This window comes from Cnephaeus nilssonii (genome assembly GCF_951640355.1).
Source record: "Cnephaeus nilssonii genome assembly, chromosome: 1".
Classification (NCBI taxonomy): Eukaryota; Metazoa; Chordata; class Mammalia; order Chiroptera; family Vespertilionidae; genus Cnephaeus; species Cnephaeus nilssonii.
In genome coordinates, this window is record NC_137072.1 from 48,052,570 (window position 1) to 48,073,764 (window position 21,195).

The 21,195-nt window shown below is 35.5% G+C and overlaps 1 protein-coding gene across 5 annotated transcripts in view; it reads left to right on the forward strand.

The window, feature by feature from the left end:
• CENPE (centromere protein E) overlaps window positions 1–21,195 on the forward strand; it is a 73,959-nt gene that overhangs the window by 16,978 nt on the left and 35,786 nt on the right. For 4 of the 5 annotated variants that reach the window (XM_079775159.1, XM_079775155.1, XM_079775157.1 and 1 more), the window contains exons 12-20: window positions 576–695; window positions 2,285–2,443; window positions 6,571–6,715; window positions 12,946–13,034; window positions 14,447–14,614; window positions 18,533–18,607; window positions 18,823–18,942; window positions 20,590–20,712; window positions 20,798–20,963. In XM_079775159.1, the coding sequence (XP_079631285.1) occupies window positions 576–695; window positions 2,285–2,443; window positions 6,571–6,715; window positions 12,946–13,034; window positions 14,447–14,614; window positions 18,533–18,607; window positions 18,823–18,942; window positions 20,590–20,712; window positions 20,798–20,963 (1,165 nt within the window). The remainder of the gene's footprint in view (window positions 1–575; window positions 696–2,284; window positions 2,444–6,570; window positions 6,716–12,945; window positions 13,035–14,446; window positions 14,615–18,532; window positions 18,608–18,822; window positions 18,943–20,589; window positions 20,713–20,797; window positions 20,964–21,195) is intronic. The other variant, XM_079775158.1, reaches the window with a different exon arrangement.

Here is a 21,195-nt window from a genome sequence, read left to right on the forward strand (position 1 = left end):
GTGATTTAATGGTCACCTTCATGTTACCACTTAAAGTTACTTCTGATAATTACTTTAAGAAACATTGCTTTAAGGAGCTATTGAGCACTGGATCAGGGTACTGTCAGAGAAACAAAGATAGAAGATAGAGTCCCTGGCTTCACAGAATTTATAGTCTTATGGGGAAGATTAAACTGTCTTCCAACATAATTGTCTTGGACTAATAGTTACGTGGCTAATAAGTAGGATAGAATTCAAAGGAAGAACAGATGATTTTGACCTAAAACAAAGTTTCAGGTAGAGGGAGCAGTTTGCATTGGATTTTGAAGGGTAGATGGGATTCTAGTAAGCCAGTGTTTGTAGGTTTTCTGTCACCATCTTTCTTTAAAGTAGTTGACTCTCCTTTAAGATATTTCAGTTTCAGGGTAGATTACAGGAATTGTTACAGCACACAGAATGTCTTTGTGTTGAAAAGTATTAAGCCACCCTGAAAGAGCATTGATTTTTCTCTACAAAACTTAACTACAAGAAACCTAAATATTGACTAAAATAAATGTTTTAGATTCGAGCACTTAACACTCGTATTTTTTTTCCAGTTTGCCAGTACTGCTAAATATATGAAGAATACTCCTTATGTAAATGAGGTATCAAGTGACGAAGCTCTCCTGAAAAGATATAGAAAAGAAATAATGGACCTTAAAAAACAGTTAGAGGAGGTATGTATGAACCATGTATTTCAGTAAAGAATGGGACAGAAATAGAATTGAGATCTGCCTAAATGCTCAGGAAGGCTCTTAAATCATCAATGTATGTGTCATGTCACCTAACTTTAGAACAGTTTTCAACTAAGAAGAAATCAACTCAAAAGTTTTAGTTTAATTCACTATAAACTGAAAGACTTGGTTTCTTGCAATTATTTTCTATTTCATTTTTTATTTCCAAAGGGCAAAATTTGAGATTTTTAAATGGGCCAAGTAAATACCTTTTTTTAAAATATATATTTTTATGATTTCAGAGAGGAAGGGAAAAGGAGAGAGAGAAACATCAATGATGAAAGAGAATCATTCATCAGCTGCCTTCTCCACACCCCCCACTGGGGATCAAGCCTGCAACCTGGGCATGCGCCCTGATCAGGAATCGAACTGAAACTTTCTGGTTCATAGGTCAATGCTCAACCACTGACCCATACCAGCCAGGCCAAGTAGATACTTTTAAAAATTGTCACAAATATAGGGAAGTGGGTTAAAAAGGGAAACCATGTATGATTACATAAAACTACTTTTTTTTTTTTTTACTAACAAATACATTTTTAATCCTGATTTTATGCAGATTTAACATAATATTTTATACAACACTTAGCAAATTCTTTGGAGACAAAAATTGTCTCAAGTAATTCTCCCCAACAGAAGCAAATGCATTTATACAAACTCCTATTATTTCTATAAGCTATTGATTTCTTTTGCACAGAAGAGAAGGTTTGACTAAATTATTGGTAATAGTTTACATGTAAGAGTGTTTTTCAAGTTCAAAATGTTCTTTGTTTGCAAACAACACCTTCTTTACATGTAACAGCCTCTAAAACGACTTTCTGTAGTTTCATGTTATCTTGAATTCCTTTTCTAACCCCGCAGTATAATCTAATAAAATAGCATCATCACTTGTCATTGTAATTTGTTTTAATCGTTATGGTCCCCAAGTGATCTTTTAAAAGATGAACTCTGAGATGCCATATGGTAGTCTTAAAAGAAAAATCTCTTCTTTTGCAGTAGATATTCAGGTCTCTACTTTTCTGACTTCTCTGCATGTTATTTATATATTTTCAGGCACTTAATAGAATTGCTCTAGCCCGGCTGGTGGCTCTGTGGTTGAGCATTGACCTATGAACCAGGAGGTCATGGTTCAACTCTGGTCAGGGCATATGCCCATGTTGCCAGTTTGATCCCCAGTAGGGAGCATGCAGGAGCTGTCCAATAGATGTCTCTAATCGATGTTTCTCTCTCCCTCTCCCTTCCTTGTATTTATTTATTTATTTGTTTGTTTAAATAGAATTGCTCTAACAGCATTGTTACAATCTTATACATGGCATACAGAGTATGCACATGAGGAGAACTGTATATTTTACTGATTTTATTATAAAATTGAGAAACTGTTATGGTAACTGCATATTGGTGTTCTGCAGGTAGAGTATTTTATTTTAGGAACATTAAAATGTTCATGATTCTCAATTTATATTCTTTTAGGTTACTTATCAAGGTTTTAAAACCTAGCCATATTCATTAATATAACCAAATATTATGTTCTCTAGGTTTCTATAGAGACTCGGGCCCAGGCAATGGAAAAAGACCAATTGGCTCAACTTTTGGAAGAAAAAGATCTGCTTCAAAAAGTGCAGATTGAGAAAATTCAAAACTTAACACGAATGCTGGTGACCTCTTCTTCCCTCACATCACAACAAGAATTAAAGGTAAAAATGTAAATGTTGACAGCTTAAACTTGGTATATAGAGAATAGAATTGGCGTTCCTATATGTTTATTCTCTAGTTAATGTATTTCTTATCCTTTGATACAGTATATTCAAGAAACTCAGAACTTTTTGTGCATTTGCCTATACACATTCCTGATTCCCACATGCAGAGATACAAATTAGAAAAGTCTGGTATATAGTCAAGGAATAGATTTGAAATGTGCTTCTTAAGAAATTCTAATGAAATTGATTAGGTGATTGGGAGCCATAGACATCTAGAGAGGGAATATTTTCTCTTTAAACAAATATTCATCTCAGGAAAATTGAACTAGAATATAAGTCAACATAGAGATCAGAATTCTGGCTTCCAGTATGTGTTCTTTTTGTTTCTACTAGAATAGTTGGATATCTGTTGTCTAACAAATATTTTGGGGGTCTGGTGGTGTAATAGTTAAGAGAATGACCTCTGGAGCTGAACTGCCTGGATTTGAATCCCAATTCTGTCAGTTCCTAACTCAGGACCTTAAGCAATTTCTTAAATACTAGAGGCCCAATGCACAAAATTCGTGCAAGAGTAGGCCTGCCTTCCCCCCACTGCCGGCACCAGCTTCCCTCTGGCACCCGGACCCGGGCTTCCCTCCAGCCGCCAGCAGGCACCCGGGACCTGGGCTTCCTTCGCAGCCCCAGCTTCGTCCGGAAGGACATCTGGTCTAATTAGCATATTATGCTTTCATTATTATAGACTAGAGGCCCGGTGCACAAAATTTGTACACAGGAGCAGTGCCCCTCAGCCCAGCCTGCACCCTCTCCAATCTGGGATCCCTCTTGCAATCCAGGACTGCTGGCTCCTAACTGCTTGCCTGCCTCCCTGCCTGATCACCCCTAACTGCCTCTGCCTGCTGGTCTGATCGCCCCCTAACTGCTCCCCTGCTTGCCTGATTGCCCCCAACTGACCCCCAACCAGCCTGCTCGTCCCCAACTGCCCCCCGCACTGGCCAGCTCGCCCCCAACTCCCCCCGCCCCCCGCTGACCTGATCGCTCCTAACTGCCTCTGCCTCGGCCCCGCCACCATGGCTTTGTCCAGAAGGATGTCTGGAAGGTCTCCCAGTCTAATTAGCATACTCCCCTTTTATAAGTATAGATACTTTGCTGCAGTTTCCTAATCAGTGAGACAGCCTGATCCCTACCGTATAGGATTGATGTGAGAAATAATATAGAATGTGTTTAACATTCCATATAGCAAACCTTCAATAAAGATTTGCTATTAAGCTTATTATTAATATATATTATGTTCAAATCACCATGCTAGGTATATAGAAGACCTCAAGAACTATGTATTGACTGAGTGATGATTAGAAAATAGCCCAATTAAAGATGTAGGGATGAGTATTTCAGGAAGACATCTACATGTACAGAAGTTGTGAAAAAACCTGTTTCTTGGACTTAAAATGTTCTGGTGGCAGGGGCATTTTAAATCACATTGAAAGTTTTAAACTTTACATTATGCTAAGGACAGGAACAAAACCTTGTAAGTAACATGATCAGAATTGCGTTTTAGAAAGGTGTAGAACTGGTATGCACATTAGATTGGGCCTCTACAAGGATGGTGGCTCTAATATTGGATAAACTGAAGAGCTATTTGGGAGGGCGATTCAACAGGAGTTTGTGATTGTTTAAATATGGGAGGCAGGGAAAGGGAGAAGGAGGTTTCCAGAATGACTTGCAGGCATTGCTAGGCTTACTGGATAGCTGGTAGCAGTACTCATTGCGTTAAGGGACAAGGAATATAGAGCAGTGACGCTGCTAGTGTTTGGATTTGAGACATTAAAGGTGTCAGATAGTTGAAAATGCAAGTGTATGAAAATCAAGTGAAAGATCTGAGATGCAGATAGCCATTTGGACATAAACATTACAGATCGATCCAAATTAAAATCTTGTGAATTGTTGAGCTTGCTTTGGGAACATGTTGAGAATGAAAAGAACAGAGGGCCAAAGACAAAACCCCAAGAAACAGCAACTTTGTAGGTAAAGAAAGGCAGAGAAGAAGAATCCATAAAGGAGCCTAGGGTTAAGCTGTAGAGTTAAGGAAACAGTGAATGTGGTCATGAGAGGAAGAGACTATTCCAGAGAGGCAGTGTGTCACATTCTACTGAGAAGTTCAATAAGATACATGTAGACCAAAAAAAAAAAAAATTGGGATTTAGAAACAAGAAGCTCACTTGCAAAAGCATTTTGTGTTATGTGTTGGGAGTGAAAGCCACCTTGCAGTGGGTTGAGATGGCCCAAAGGGATGGGATCTTAAATACAGCAGAAGGTCTGGACTTAGGTAGAGAGAGAAACACCTGTTCATTATAACAAGGACAGAGGAAATGATAGGCTTCAGTGCAAGTAATGCTTTCATAAACTTAGGCTTATATTTTCTTTGTGAAATAGGTTTATTTATTTATTTATTTTTAATGCTGTGGTGGCAGGAGATGGTAAAGACACAAGTTTGTAGACATGCTAAGGGTTTGCAGTAGTTTAGCCTTTGTAATGAAAAGAAAGCCCTCATGGAGAGGAGTGTGGCCAGGCAGCATTAAAGACCCAGGTGATGTTAGCAGCCAGACTTCTGGTTGTGTGGCTCTGACAGCGTTCAGGAGACTGATGAAGGCTGAGGAGGTAGTGTAATTCATTGAGTGTTCACTGGATTGGAATAGGTGTAAGGAACAGAGAATGGGTCAAATAATTTGAGGCTGTTGACCCAAAAACATGATTCAAGTGATCATCTATGGAATCTAAGATGATGAGATGAGAACCAAGAGGGAGCTGGCAAGAAGAAGGAAGTAGATCAAGGGAATAGAGCTCCCTCTTAAGCTTGATAGCCAAAATGGGATTGACTGAGTCAATGAGGTGGAAGGATAGGAACTTTAGATAGAGTAGGAGGTCCAGGTTTAGGAATTTCAGATAATGGCAAGGTTCAGGAGTGGGTTGGGAGCAGATGGATTTGAGTTGAAAGTCTTTGAAGTGAAGGATTTTAATGACTGGGCTTTTGCAGAGCAGGCTGTGGAAAGGGCTGTCTATTTTAAGCAAAAAGATATTGTGTGGTAGGAGCATGAAAGCATGCAGTCATACAGATATGTATCTGTATTATACAAATATCTATATCATACAGAAAATCTTGAGAGGCAATGCAGTGGAGTGGTTAGTGGATAGGCTCTGAAGTTACAGGCCTGGGCTCAGCCACCAATTAGGTGTAAGATCGTACACAACTTCTCCAAACTTTTTGGACCCTCAGCTTCTTTATAAAATGGATATGGTAATAGAGGATTGTTGAGAGGATCAAATAAGATGAGACAATGCTTGTACTAGTAGAGGGATAAGAGAAGAACGGTAGCTATGAAACATGGAAAACCACAAACAGAAGGTGGGCAGAGGCAGAGAAACCAGCAAAGTGGAGTGAGTGGTGAGGACAGCTAGCTGAGTGGGATAAGAACCAGGAGGTAGGTGTCTTTGAAGGAATGAGGAAGAAGATGGTGCAGAAACAAAGAAAATGGTAGCTAAGGAGTCAAGATTTTTTTGTGGTTTTTTGTTTTTTGTTTTAATCAAAAGCAAACAGAGGCTTGTGCATTTGTAAAGCTGAGAGGAAGGAGCCTAGTGAAAAGGACAAATGAACAGGTCATTAAGGGAGCAGGGTCCCACCAGAGAAAGGAACAAATGAGACCAGGAGCACTGGTGAAGGCATTAGTTAGCCAAATTGGAAGATAACTGGCATTGTGAAGGGGACTGTGAGAGGAAATTCAAATGGGGCCACCTGTCTGCTCCTTCCCACTTCAAGCTGGGTTCCCAAAGGTGCTTCTTTTAAGGATTATGTGTTACCCAATTTCTTTCAACTAAGTCCTGGAGAAACTTACAAGTAAAGATTCCAATTTTTTAAAAAATTTAAATAGTTTCATCAAATTTATGATGGGGTTAAACACTGATTTGAAAAGTTTGAGTATGTTTTCTTATCTCAGTATGTCCTTAGGCTGATAAGATCTTAAACTAGGCTTGATAAGAATTCTACCAAGGCTATCATTCTTAAAAAACAGAAACTAGTTCCCTTGTTTTATTATCTGGGTGAGGTAATTTTAATTTTTTTTCCTCTTTAGGCAAAAATAAAACGAAGAGTCACTTGGTGCCCTGGCAAAATTAACAAAATGAAGGACTCAAACTATGTAAATGAGTTTAATATGCCAGTAAATACAATAAAAAGACAAAGGAGTGCTGTAACTTCAGTAGGAGAAATTGATGAATGTGAGTGCTTTTTTATAAAAGTATCCCTACGATGGGAGACTTTACTGATTATATCTCAGTTAATGGGTAAACACATTTCAATAAAGTGTATGTATGTTAGATGTGATTAGTGCTTTTGTGTCCCTAAAGCATATTCCAGTGGAGATGATGATAACAATAAATAAGAAAGTGAACATTCATGATGTTTTCTTTTTTTATTTAAAGTATTACAAATAGTAGTACATATGTCTCCTTTTTTTCCCCATTGACCTTCCCCCGGCCACCCCTACCCCCCAGGCACATGCCCTTACCCCCGCCCCCTCCCCCCCCCCCCCCCCCCCGCCCTGCAGTGTCTTGTATCCATTGGTTATGCTTATATGCATGCATACAAGTCCTTTGGTTGATCTTACCCCCCACCCCAACACTCCCCAGCCTTCTTGCTGTAATTTGACAGTCTGTTCAATGCTTTTCTTCCTCTGTATCTATCTTTTTGTTCATCAGGTTATAATGTTCTTTATTATCCATAAATTAGTGGTATTTTTCTTTCACTGCCTGGCTTATTTCACTTAGCATAATGCTCTCTAGTTCCATTCATGCTGCTGCAAATAGTAAGATTTCCTTCTTTTTTATAGCAGCGTAGTATTCCACTGTGTAGATGTACCATAGTTTCCTAATCCACTCATCTGCTGATGGGCATTTAGGCTGTTTCCAAATCTTAGCTATTGTAAATTGTGCTGCTATGAACATTGGGGAGCTTATATCTTTTCTGATTGGTATTTCTGTTTTCTTGGGATATATTCCTAGAAGTGGTATTACTGGGTCAAATGGCAGTTCCATTTTTAATTTTTTGAGGAAATGCCATACTGTTTCCACAATGGCTGCACCAGTCTGCATTCCCACCAGCAGTGAAGGAGGGTTCCTTTTTCTCCGAATCCTCTCTAGCACTTGTCTTTGGTGATTTGTTGATAATAGCCATTCTGACAGGTGTGAGATGGTATCTCGTTGTTTTCATTTGCATCTCTTGCATTATTAGTGACTTCGAGCATGTTTTCATATGCCTCTTGACTTTCTGAATATCCTCTTTCAAAAAGTGTCTATTTGGGTCCTTTGCCCATTTTTTTATTGGATTATTTATCTTCCTTTTGTTAAGTTGTATGAGTTCCCTGTAAATGTTGGAAATTAAACCCTTATTGGAGATAACATTGGCAAATGTTCTCCCATGCAGTGGGCTTTCTTGTTGTTTTGTTGATGGTTTCTTTTGCTGTGCAGAAGCTTTTTATTTTGATGTAGTCCCATTTGTTTATTTTCTCCTTAATCTCTCTTGCCCTAGGACAGTGATGAGCAACCTTTTGAGCCTGGTGTGTCAAACTTCGCCAAAAAACTGAGCATAACTCGGGTAGTGTGTCACTTTGAGGAAAAAACATTATTTCACAAATGTTTCATCCTCGGCATGCGGCCACCTCAGCGGCCGCGTGTCATCAGAAATGGCTACACGTGTCAGTGCTGACACGCGTGTCATAGGTTCGCCATCACTGCCCTAGGACCTGTGTCTGTAAAGATATTGCTACTACATAAGTCTGCAATTTTGCTTCCTATGAAGTATTGTAGGATTTTTATGGTTTCCCGTCTTATATTCAAGTCCTTTAGCCATTTTGAGTTTGTTTTTGTGTATGGTGTAAGTTGGTGATCTAGTTTCATTTTTTTGAGTATAATGACTTGGGTCAATTTCTGGGTCCTCTATTCTGTCGCATTGGTCTATATGTCTGTTCTTGTGCCAGTACCAGGCAGTTTTGAGAACAGTGGCTTGGTAATATAGCTTGATATCTGGTATTGTGATCCCTCCTACTTTGTTCTTCTTTCTCAGGACAGCTGTGCCTATTTGGGGTCTTTATTTATTCCAGATGAATTTTTGGAGAGTTTGTTCTAGATCCTTGAAGTACGCCATTGGTATTTTTATAGGTATTGCATTGAATCTATAGATTACTTTAGGTAGTATGGATTTTTTAATGATGTTGATACTACCAATCCATGAACATGGTATATTCTTCCATTTGTTTATTTCTCCCTCTATTTTTTCAATGTCCTGTAGTTTTCCGAGTACAGGTCTTTTACGTCCTTGGTTAAGTTTATTCCTAGGTATCTTAATTTTTTTGGTGCAATGGTAAATGGTATTTTTTTTTCTTCATTTCTCTTTCTGTGAGTTCATTATTGGTGTATAAAAAGGCCATAGATTTCTAGGTGTTAATTTTGTATCCTGCTACACTGCCAAATTCATTTATTAAGTCTAGTAGTTTTTTGATGGAGTCTTGGGGGTTTTCTATGTATAGTATCATGTCATCTGCAAATAAGGACAGTTTTACTTCTTTCCCAATTTGGATGCCTTTTATTTCTTCTTCTTGTCTGATTGCTATGGCTAGTACTTCTAATACTATGTCGAACAGGAGTGGTGAAAGTGGGCATCCCTGTCTTGTTCCTGTTCTTAGGGGAAGTGGGTTTAGTTTTTACCCATTGAGTATGATGTTGGCTGTAGGTTTGTTATATAGGGCTTTTATTATGCTGAGGTATGATCCCGCTATTCCCACTTTGCTGAGTGTTTTTATCAGAAAAGGGTGTTGGACTTTGTCAAATACCTTTCCTGCATCAATTGATATGATTATGTGATTTTTGTCTTTCAATTTGTTTATGTGATGTATCACATTTATTGATTTGCAGATATTGTACCATCCCTGCATCCCCAGAATAAATCCCACTTGGTCATGGTGTATGATCTTTCTAATGTATTGCTGAATCAGATTTGCTAGAATTTTGTAGAGGATTTTAGCATCTATGTTCATCAAGGATATTGGCCTGTAGTTCTCTTTTTTTGTGGTGTCTTTATCTGGTTTTGGGATTAGGGTAATGCTGGCTTCATAGAAAGAGCTTGGAAGTGTGCCTTCCTCTTGAATTTTTGGAATAGTCTGAGGAGGATAGGTTTTAGTTCTTTGAATGCTTGGTAGAACTCCCCTGTAAAGCTGTCTGGACCAGGGCTGGAAGATTTTTGATCGCTGTTTCAATTTCTTTGGTAGTTACTGGCCTATTCAGGTTTTTTGATTCTTCTTGGTTGGGTTTTGGGAGCTTGTATTTTTCTAAGAACATGTCCATTTCATCTAGTTTGTCCTTTTTGTTGGAATAGAGCTGTTCATAGTATTTTTTTTATAATCGTTTGTATTTCTGTGGGATCGGTTGTTATTTCACCTATTTCATTTCTGATTTTGTTTATTTGGGTCCTCTCTCTTTGCTTCTTGGTGAGCCTGGCCAGAGAGAGGTTCATCAATCTTTTTTATCCTTTCAAAGAACCAGCTCTTGGTTTTGCTGATCTTTTGTATTGTTTCTTTGGTCTCTATTTCGTTTATCTCCACTCTGATCTTTATTATTTCCTTCCTTCTGCTTACGCTGGGCTTTTCTTGTTGCTCTCTTTCTAACTCTTTGAGTTGTAGGGTTAGATAATGTATTACCATTGTTTCTTGTTTTTTGGGGGTTGGCTTGTAGAGCTATGAACTTCCTTCAAGACTGCTTTCACTGTGTCCCATAGATTTTGGATTATTGTGTTTTCATTGTCGTTTGTTGCCATGATGCTTTTAATTTCTTCTTTGATCTCTCTGAAACCCAGTCATTGTTTAATAGCATGCTATTTAGCCTCCAGTTTGATTTTTTTGGATTGTTTTTATTATAATTGATTTCTAGTTTTACTCCATTGTGATCTGAGAAGATGCTTGATATGATTTGTATCTTCTTGAATTTGAAGAGACTTTGCCTATGTCCCAACATATGGTCTATCTTTGAAAATGACCCATGTGCACTTGAAAAGAATGTATATTCTGTGGCTTTGGGGTGAAATGTTCTGAAGATGTCAATTAATTCCATCTGATCTAGTGAGTCATTTAGGATTGATGTTTCTTTGCTGATTTTCTGTTTAGAGGATTTGTCCAATGGTGATAGTGGGGTATTAAAGTCCCCTACTATGACTGTATTGCCGTCAATCTCTCCCTTGATATCCTCCAGAAGTTTTTTTATATATTTGGGTGCTCCTGTATTGGGAGTGTATATATTTACCAGAGTTATTTCTTCTTGTTGGATTGCTTCCTTTAGTATTATGAAGTGGCCTTCCTTATCTCTTGTTATGTCCTTCACTTTGAGACCTAATATGTCAGATATTAAGTATTGCTATCCCAGCTTTTTTTTTCATTTCCATTCGCCTGAAAAACCTTTTTTCATCCCTTCACTATCAGTCTGTGTGAGTTCTTTTTTCTGAGGTGGGTTTCCTGTAGACAGCAGATATATGGGTCATGTTTTCTTATCCACTCAGCTACCCTATATCTTTTGATTGGGGCATTTAATCCATTTACATTTAAAGTTATTATTGATAGGTACTTGTTTGTCACCATTTTTATTCTTTATGCCTGTGTTCCTTCTTCGCTTCCTATTTCTTCTTTTTACAGCAGACCCTTTAGCATTTCTTGCATTGCTGGTTTGGTGATATTAAACTCCCTTAGTCCTTTTTTGTCTGTGAAGCTCTTGATTTCACCCTCAATTTTTATTGATAGCCTTGCTGGTTTCAGTATTCTTGTATTCAGACCCTTCCTTTGCATGACTTTGTATATCTCATTCCATTCCCTTCTGGCCTGATGAGTTTCTGTTGAGAAATCAGTCACTAGTTTGATGGGGGATCCTTTGTAGGTAACTGTCTGTCTCTCACTGGCCACTTTTAAGATTCTTACTTTGTCATTGGTGTTTGCCAATTTAATTATAATGTGCCTTGGCGTCAGTCTTTGGGATTCATTTTGTTTGAGACTCTGTGAGCTTCTTGGATTTGTGTGAGTTTTTTCTTCCCTATATCTGGGAAGTTTTCTGTCATTATTTCTTCAAACAGGTTTTCTATTCCTTGCTCAGTTTCCTCTCTTTCTGGAACCCCTTTTATGTGGATGTTGTTTCTTTTCATGTTGTCTCATAGTTCCCTTAGGCCAGTGATGGGCAACCTTTTGAGCTTGGTGTGTCAAACTTCGCCAGAAAACTGAGCATAACTCGGAAAGTGTGTCACTTTGAGGAAAAAACTAATTCCAAGACTCTAGTCACAAATGTTTCATCCTCAGCATGCGGCCGCGTGTCATCAGAAATGGCTACGCGTGTCAGTGCTGACACGCGTGTCATAGGTTCGCCATCACTGCCTTAGGCTCTCCTGTTGTTTTTTAAGTTTTTTTTTTTCTAGATGCTGGTCTGCTTGGGTATTTTTTCCTACCTTGTCTTCTAGCTCACTGATGCGGGCCTCTGCTTCTTCTAGTCTACTGTTAATGCTTTCTATTGAGTTCTTTATAGCAGCGATGTCATTTTTCATTTCTTCTTGGTTCTTCCTCATTTCCTCTTGGTTTTTACACATATTGTTGAATTTGTCTTCCATTCTTTTCAGCGACCTTATGACCATATCTCTGAATTCTTTCTCTGACATATTGCTGCTTCCATTTCATTTACTTTTTTTTTTTATGGTGATGCCTCCTTTTCTTTCCTATGTGTGCTGTTTCTTTGTCTCCTCATGATCTCTCTTCTCCATGTGTCTGGTTATGTAGCTCTCTCTCTCTCCTTTCCCTAGGCGAAATCTGACCTTTCTGTGAGAAGGTGCAGAGCTCATCCTAGTCCGCCTATTCGCACTGTTTGAAATCCGGTGTTCCTAGGTTTGCAGCTGGTCCCTGGGTGTTCTGGTTGTAGAGTCCTCATGACATTTTCTATTTCCAGGTCTCTTAAAAATGATGCACTGTCATTAGACTACATAAGACAAATATTTTTATTGTTTTTGTTATAATCTTTATCCAATTAATTTACTATTCATATAACGTCTGCCCTAAATGTTGCTAATCTTAAAGAGGTGGAATTTACACAGAAAATTTTCAAAATTATGTCTAACACTTGAAGTATTTTAGGGGCATTTAAAAAACTACTTAACAGTGATCAAATCTCAAATTCATAATATGTTCTTTTTACCTATATTGTGTTAAGGTGCCTATATTTTATGATTAATTCTAGCCAGTGATCTCAATTCACAAAATAATATATACAATCACATCTGTTCTTAATGTATTCTTAGCAGTCATGCTATGAGCACATAATAACTAATTTGAGCTTATTACATCTGATCAGAATTCTTTTAATAAACTATACTTTGAGTTTTAGGAAACTTACTAGCATATTTATGTATAAATTTCTTTTCCCCTAATTTACAGCTGTCTGTTCAGAGGCTGATGTTTTCAGTAACACCCTTGATACAATAACGGAGATAGAGTGGAATCCAGCAACAAAGCTACTAAGTCAGGTAACTTGAATGTATTTTACAGAACATTATCGTTTTACTCTTTAAAGTCATTTGTTATTGGTGTTTACTGTTGTTATAGCACATTATGGCTGTGACTTAATTTCAGTGACAGTGTTGGTTCTAATTAAGGCTTCTTCACTCATTAGACTCACAGCTGATAATTGTGCCATCCAGAGGGAAGCTAAAAGCTTTATAAAGTGGGTGTATGGTAGTAGGTAAAACTTTCAGTCCATTTCCAGCAGATTTTGGTATCTATGATTTACTTTCTTTTTTGCCTTGGAAAATCTCCTAAGGGTAAAAAAAAAAAAATAGCTGATATTAAAAGTGTCAAAATTATCAGGCCTATAGTACAATAATACATCGGGGAGAGGTAATGTTGCCAAATAATAATGAAAAATAAAAGTAAATGTATTATATATGGTCTTATCACAACTTTAGGAATAAGGACTCCTGTAGTGAATATCTTAGTAAATGTAGATTCCATGTTTACTTTTCCGGCTGCTGATGTTCAAAGAAATGGATATAGTTCTTTATATATATTAGTTAAAGTAATTTCATGTTAATTTTGGAATAAAATTGGAACCTTCTTAGGAATTATTATTAGCTAACCACTGTAATTAGTCATAAATTAGTTATTATAATTAGTTAAGTATTACTGGTAAAGTGGTTTTGTGTCCCTAAAGCATACTCCAGAAGCTTGTTGATTTTATAAAATCCCTGGTCTTAGTTTTTGGTTTTTATTGATTATGGATTGTTTTTTTAACTCACATTTGTTTCACTTGTGCTTATTCTCAAGCAGAAGAAGGAATTAAAAACATCTTTGGGAATGTTTAGTTAATCTGCCCATTGATGGATTTGTATGATAAAGTTTCTTTATCATAAAAGTATAGAAAACAGAAGCAGGTCTCTGTTGAGGATGGCAAAAACCTAGCAGTGGATAGAGTTTTAGAGATCAATAAGTAATACTTCTGTTTCACTCCTAATTCAAAGCCATCTGAAAAATAAAATAAAATTTGTATCAGACAGGTGAGGTAAATCATCAACTTTATTCCTAAGGAGTTAAGGATCTGTGATAAAATAGATTTTCCATTATCCACCCTATCTCCTACTCCTAATGAACTTTCCCAGGCAGGCACAGGCAGAGCATTTGTTTATATAGTCTTTTTTTTTTTTTAATTCTACCCCTTTCAAAGTAGTCGTCTGTTCTAATTTAGCTAATTTACCAAAATACAAATTCTTTATTTTGCTGTGGATCAAGCTAAAACATTAGGATGATATTGAAAAAGAGAATGGCCTAAACTACCAAATGATGCAAGGTTAAATTTATGCGACTAGTCCAAATTTTTAGTTAAGTAAACAAACATATAATCTGAATTCTTTCCAGCTTGAAAATATGGTTTTGTTTTCAACAGGAAAACTTAGAAAGTGAGTTGAATTCACTTCGTGCTGATTATGATAATCTGGTGTTGGACTATGAAAAACTAAGAAAAGAAAATGAAGAAATGGAATTGAAATTAAAAGAAAAGAATGATTTGGACGAATTTGAAGCTCTAGAAAGAAAAGCAGAAAAAGATCAAGAGGTAAGGATACGAAACAACACTAAACTAAAACAACTTTTGTAAGAAATATCATTTTCTTAAAGATATTTACTTGTAAGATTGAGGTTGAGGATCCAGCCATTTTCCATATGCATACACAATTAGAGAATTTAAGAAATAATTAATTTATATTGTTTTTAAAATAGTTAAATCATATTTGTTTCACCTGTTCTTATGCTCAAGAGGAAGAAGGAATTAAAAATATCTTTGGGAAGGTTTAGTTAATCCATTGATGGATTTGTATTGAAGAAATTTTAATATTTAGCTGAATGCTTTATGTATAGATACTACATATTAATGGAATTTTTCCATAGAAAGTATATTCCTAAACAGAACATTATTAGAAAGCTGGGGAAGCTAATTTTTCACTTTTTTTTTTCCATATAAGAGAGTTATTGTGAAACTAATACTAAATAGTTTTTATGGAAATATTAGAAATAAAATAGATCATTTAAATTTTCTAAGTATGTAATATTAGGCTACATGTTAAGAGAACCTAACCCAGAAACCTTGAAATCTTGGGAACTTAAATTGTCCTAAAGATTCAAGAAATTTCTTAGTGCAGAAAGTCCTTAACTTACAGTTCACAGAAACAGTGAATTCTTTTGCAGAACTTTTGAATACATATTTATTTTTCTGGAACAGGAATCCATTGCTGGTCTCAGACTTGTGAAATTATCCACAAATACCCCAAAAATAAGAGCCAATGTTTTGGTATAGTTAAAATATGAGTTAATTTTCAGATACTTCTCACATTTCTATATGAATAGCCCAAAGGGACACAGTCCTTTTTTCTCAATATCATTTATTAGTTTCTCATCTTCTACCTTTTTAAAAGCGAAAGGAATTCACCAAAATTATTTCCATTCTACCTACAAATTAAAGTGACTCCTGCATTTCACAGACATTATATCCTGGGAGGCAAAAGTCAATAATTTCTCCACAGTTTCATTTATTTTAAAATTTGCATATTAACGAAATGCAAAATGTCATGAAAAGAATATTGGGCTTCAATCAATAAAACCAGTTTTATTGAAAGGGTATGATATAGTGTCATGGTTAAGAGCCAAACTACCTTGATTTAAGCCCCAGTTTTGCTTCTTAAATAGCTCACAGATTCAAGCCTGGTGTGTATTATCGGCAAGTCCTTGAGCACACCATTGCATCTCAGGGCTTACTTCATGTATATCTCCATCCTTCAGGTTAGATCAGGTGCTTACCGAGTTTCTTTCTAACTCCAAAATTTCATCTATTTTTTTGTATGTTTCTTGTTATATATAACATGACAAAATTAACTTTGGGCATACATGTAACAACAATTTCTCTAATTATTCTTACATCACTTATGCATTCAATTAAAAATAAAAACTGAAGCTCATTGAATTGAGTCACACACAAAAAGATTACAAAGTAACACAGAATCTATGTCTTAAAACTCACAGTTGACTTTTTATTTTTCCTTTTTAACCACCATCAGGGGGAAAATAATACAATTCTCTTCAGTTTTACTCAAACACAAATTGAAATTCTTGGTTCTGTGAGATAATCTAAAATACTAAATATTAAAGGCTTACTCTATTTGAAGATTGGTTTTACGATATCCATTGCATTTTAAACTAATGTGCGTACAGTAAAACATGTTCCAAAATGTACATCTGGGGGAAAAGTTTAACTAAAGGGGAGTGAACATCCTATTATGGTCTGAGGATATGTGTCCTGGTTTGCCTAAGGATTTCATCAAAAATCACCAAAGTTGTAGATAATTTTCAAGTGAGAATGTAATACAGGGTGTTTAAACAGTAATTTTAGAGGGCAGAATAAACAAGGTCAAGTATCATCAGACTCAGAGAACAAGAGAAACTTCAACCCTCTACCTATTTTAACTTGATCTATTTAATTTTATAATTTTCACAACTTGGAGATTTTTGTCTTAAGAAGTTAAATTTCATTTCACCTGCTGAGAATTACAGTTGAAATCTGTGCTATTTTGTATATAACAATGGATGATCATTTTCTCTTTGTGCTCATTAAACAATACATTAAATAGTGGTTACACTCAGATCATTACAAAAGTCACATAATCTTTTCCTGTTCCCAGTACTTAAAATAAAGTGCTGTTTCAAATAAAAGTAGGAGAATTATTCTTGCTGAATGCTTTAAAAATTTAAGGTTGATTATTTAGTTCTTGCAAGGAACCAATTCCAACAGATAATAATTACAAGAGTTTCACCAAAAGGTTGGTGAAGCTTGGGTGGCTCAACAAGGGTGAGCCACATATGTAGTTTACCTGTTGGAAACGGCTAAATGGCACTTCCCCCAAACCTGAATAGGATTTCTGCTGCCAGACAGCTCAGGGCATTTTATTGCCTCCTGTTGGCCAAACACCTGACAATGCTTTTGAAACCTTACCCTTTGAAGTGTATATCTCCACCTTGCCTTAGGACAAATTGTGTTAAATAAATAGCACAGGGACCTTAGACAAGGAAGTAGTCTTATAGTTCCTTTAGCTGAAGCTCCTCTGACCCCCAATGGTTTTCAAAATTATCTTTCGTCCTTGGACTCCTTCTTGAATCAACACATCAGCCCCTTTCTCCAGATTGCTGAACCCTTTATAAGGCTGGGACAAGAACCCCAGCAGTTCTGTATAAATAAATATTATTTTCTTATGCAAAAGTTAGAAGTGGAAGAAAGGGTAACAGATAGAGCCAATTTAAACTTTAACCAATACAGATGTCTAAAACTTTGCTGAAAAAGAGGGTAACCACTGATTATATGTGGCAATTGATCACTTGAAATGGGGTTAGTGTGAATGGCTTAAGCATAAAAAAAAAAAAAAATTTAAATATTTTTTTAGTTTTTATTATTGATTACAGGAAGAAATTATAATAATATTTTGGATATATTTGGCTAGATAAAATATATTAAAATTCTACCTGTTTCTTTTTACTTCTTTTTAATGTGGCTACTAGAAAAATTAATTACAAATTTTGCCTCTCCCAAAAAAAAATTGGGAGAGAGAGAGATCGCATTATATTTCTATTGATTGGTGCTAATCTAAAATAAGAGTGTCTAAACTAGCAGTAGTCTGAAATCTAAAACTAGTTAAAACTGAATTAAACACACAAAAAATGTTATTTTACTTTTTTTAGCACAAAAATTGCCAGTACTCAAATATTTAATGCTACAGATATTTTGTTAAAAAGGAAACTTTAATAGAAATACTTTTGTCTTTAAGTACTTATACATTTGACAGTTGAAAAATACAAAGCAAAAGTATTAACTTTCCAATATTTTCTATAAACCATCAAAGTAACAGTTGATAATTCTATTCAAATCTTTATAGCTGTGGTGAACAGTAATAATATTGTAAAGGCTCCATGAAACTACCATAATCCAAACCTAAATTTCAAATCACAACTCATTGAAAAGTATGCCAGTGTAAAAACAAATGTATAATTTAAGAGAAGAAAAGAAATCTCTTAGGATAAATACATTTCTGTACTTACCCAAAACAAAAGCCTATAGAAGCATGTTTTTGTAAAGTTTGATTACTACTTAATCTCCTCAAAGTGGTGCATACTAATTTGCTTTTGAAGTTATTGTAACTTTATTAACCGATGACAAAACTGTTATTTGGGTCATGCTGAGTTTTTTTTTCTTGTTTGCTTGCTTCCTGGGGTTTGCAGAGATTTTGTTTGGTTGATTGGGCTTGGGGTTTGATTTGGGGCTTTTTTGGTACTCTTAAATAATGAGATGCTCTGTTATAGTAGCTTGAATAATTATTTCTCAGTCTCTTCTTACTTTTGGGTGAATCTGAAGCAGTGATTTTTTTTTTTTTTTTTTTTTTTTTGCTTTATTAACTATTGGTTTGCTCTGTTGCCTGTTCACATGCTCTTACAGATGCAACTAATTCATGAAATTTCGAACTTAAAGAATTTAGTTAAACATGCAGAAGTATATAATCAGGACCTTGAGGTGAGCATTTATGTTCATATTTCTACTAAGGAACTAGAACTATAAAACAAATCATACATAATTGAATATGATTTATGATTTCAGAAAATTATATTTCTTAAGTGTCAACTTTTTGAATTTTACTGTTTACCAATTTGAACTGTTAATAAGTTCCTTTTAATCCCCTAGAATTCAAATCCAATTATATTGTTTTACTCTCCTTTGATTTCTTTTAGAATGAACTAAGTTCAAAAGTAGATCTACTTAGAGAAAAAGAAGACCAGATTAAAAAGTTACAGAAATACATAGACTCTCAGAATTCAGAAAGTGTGAAAATGGACTTGTCATACTCATCGGTAAAAATCAGGTTTATTTTATTATGTAATAATGTTAATATTTATAGCATACCTTCATCATCATCATTAAAGCAAATGCTTATATTGAGCCAACTATGTGGTGAGCATTGTAATGTTTTACATACAGTATTTTATTTAATCTTGTCAATAACCCTATTAGAGAGGAACATTGCCATTTTTACCAATAAGGAACCACTCATGAAGAGTTGAGGATACCATTCTTTGAGTGAATATAAACAAGTAGGTTATGAGCTTCCATTAAAAAATTAGTAATTTAAAAATGTTTTTAATTCTTCAGTTGTTTTGTACAAATGCATGCAGAAGTGTGTAGTCAATGTCTTTAGGTGAGCACTTACGTTGTTGATAAAGATCTAGAACTAAAACATACATAAATGAGCATGTTTTCATAAATGTCATTAATTTCACTGATATTAATGCATTCTCATAATTTAAGTATTTTCAACAGTTTGAGTATTTTTCAGAAACTATTGTTCTATATGACTATTTGATACTAGGTTGTGGTATTAAGTAACATTGACATGGTGAAATTTTGATTTTTGTATTTATTTGCTCAATACACCTGACTACTTCAAGAAAGTTAATAGTTTCTAGCTTGAATTTTTTAAATTGTGGTTTCTGTTCTCTTGTTTTTGTTTTGAGTTTTTCATAGTAATCTTTGTTACCTTCCATTAATGACAGATGACACTTTTTAAAAGTATTCTTGCCTGGCCTGCATTGCTTAGTGGTTGAGCTTCGACCTATGAACCAGGAGGTCACAGTTCAATTCCCGGTCAGGGCACATACCTAGGTTGCAGACTCGATCCCCAGTGTCGGGTGTACAAGAGGCAGCCAATCATTGATTCTCTCTCATCATTGATGTTTCTATCTCTCTCCCTTCCTCTCTGAAATCAATAAATTTTTTTTTTAATTTTTTTTTAAGTATTCTCACTGTTCTGAGCTGTGGGTAAGAAAGGTGCTTTCATATAATCCTGGAGAGTAGGATTAATAAAGTAGCAAGCAGAATTGCCAGTTTTTTAAAAAATTGTTTCTTATGCTTCATTCATCATGCGTGCATTAATATTTTGCCAGGTACATATGGTTGAATTTATTTAAGCTAAAGTCTTGTTAAAATGCCACTTTTCTCTAAACATGATTTCTGATTTTTTTTCCATATATTTATAGGTCATTTGCATTTTCCCTTCACTAAGTTACCTATTTGTATATTTTCCTATTGGATAATTTTCTTTTCAAGTGGTAATTTAATTTTTTTAAATAATCCTTACCTGAGGAAGGGGAGGAGATACAGAGACAGAGAAACATTGATGTAAGAAAAAAACTTCTATCTGTTGCCTCCCATACGCCCCAACCAGAGATGAACCCGAAACCAGGGTATGTGCCCTGACCAGGAATCAACCTGAAACCTTTTGGTGTACAGGACAACACTCCAACCACCTGAGCCACCTGGCCAGGGCTAATTTAATATTCTTAATCTTAATTATTAACTACTAGCCTATCATGTTTTGGAGAGAATAACTTAAAATAAAAATACATAGGGAACTTTAGCATGCTGGCTGAACAAAAGTGTGGTAACGTTTCTAATTCTGAGAAAGTTATATTTCACTAAAATCATTTCTGTCATGTGTATAGGAAGACACCGAAGATCTAAAACAAAAGAAACAAACTCAGCTTGATGCTGAAATTATAGCCCTTGATGCCAAGAGAGAATCAGCCTTTCTTAGGAGTGAAAATCTGGAGCTAAAAGAGAAAATGGTAGGAGATTTTTGTAATATTTCCAAAATTGAGCACTTGTAATGATCAGTACATTTTTATAAATTTGCAATGTTTCTCTTAATAGAAAGAACTTGAAAGTATGTGCAAGCAAATGGAAAGTGATAATCGGTTACATCAAAGCCGGTTGGAGGCAAAAGAGAAAATACAAGTTGATCTGGAGAAAGAATTACAATATTCTTTTAATGAAATAACAAAACTCAACTCCCTTTTAGATGGCAAAGTTCCAAAAGGTATCTTGAAATTTCAGACTACATCTTTACAAATCTAACTTTCTGTTGAAATGTACCTAAAGGATTTTGCAACAATATTCCAATGATTGAAAATCCATTATTCTCTGATTTTTAATAACTTAATATTAACTTTCAATATTATATGTATCAGTATGTATAAATGTTTCCATGGACTTCAGATTATAAGGGTTAAAAATTGTACATGTTCTTAAAAGAGGTGATTCAAGTAATA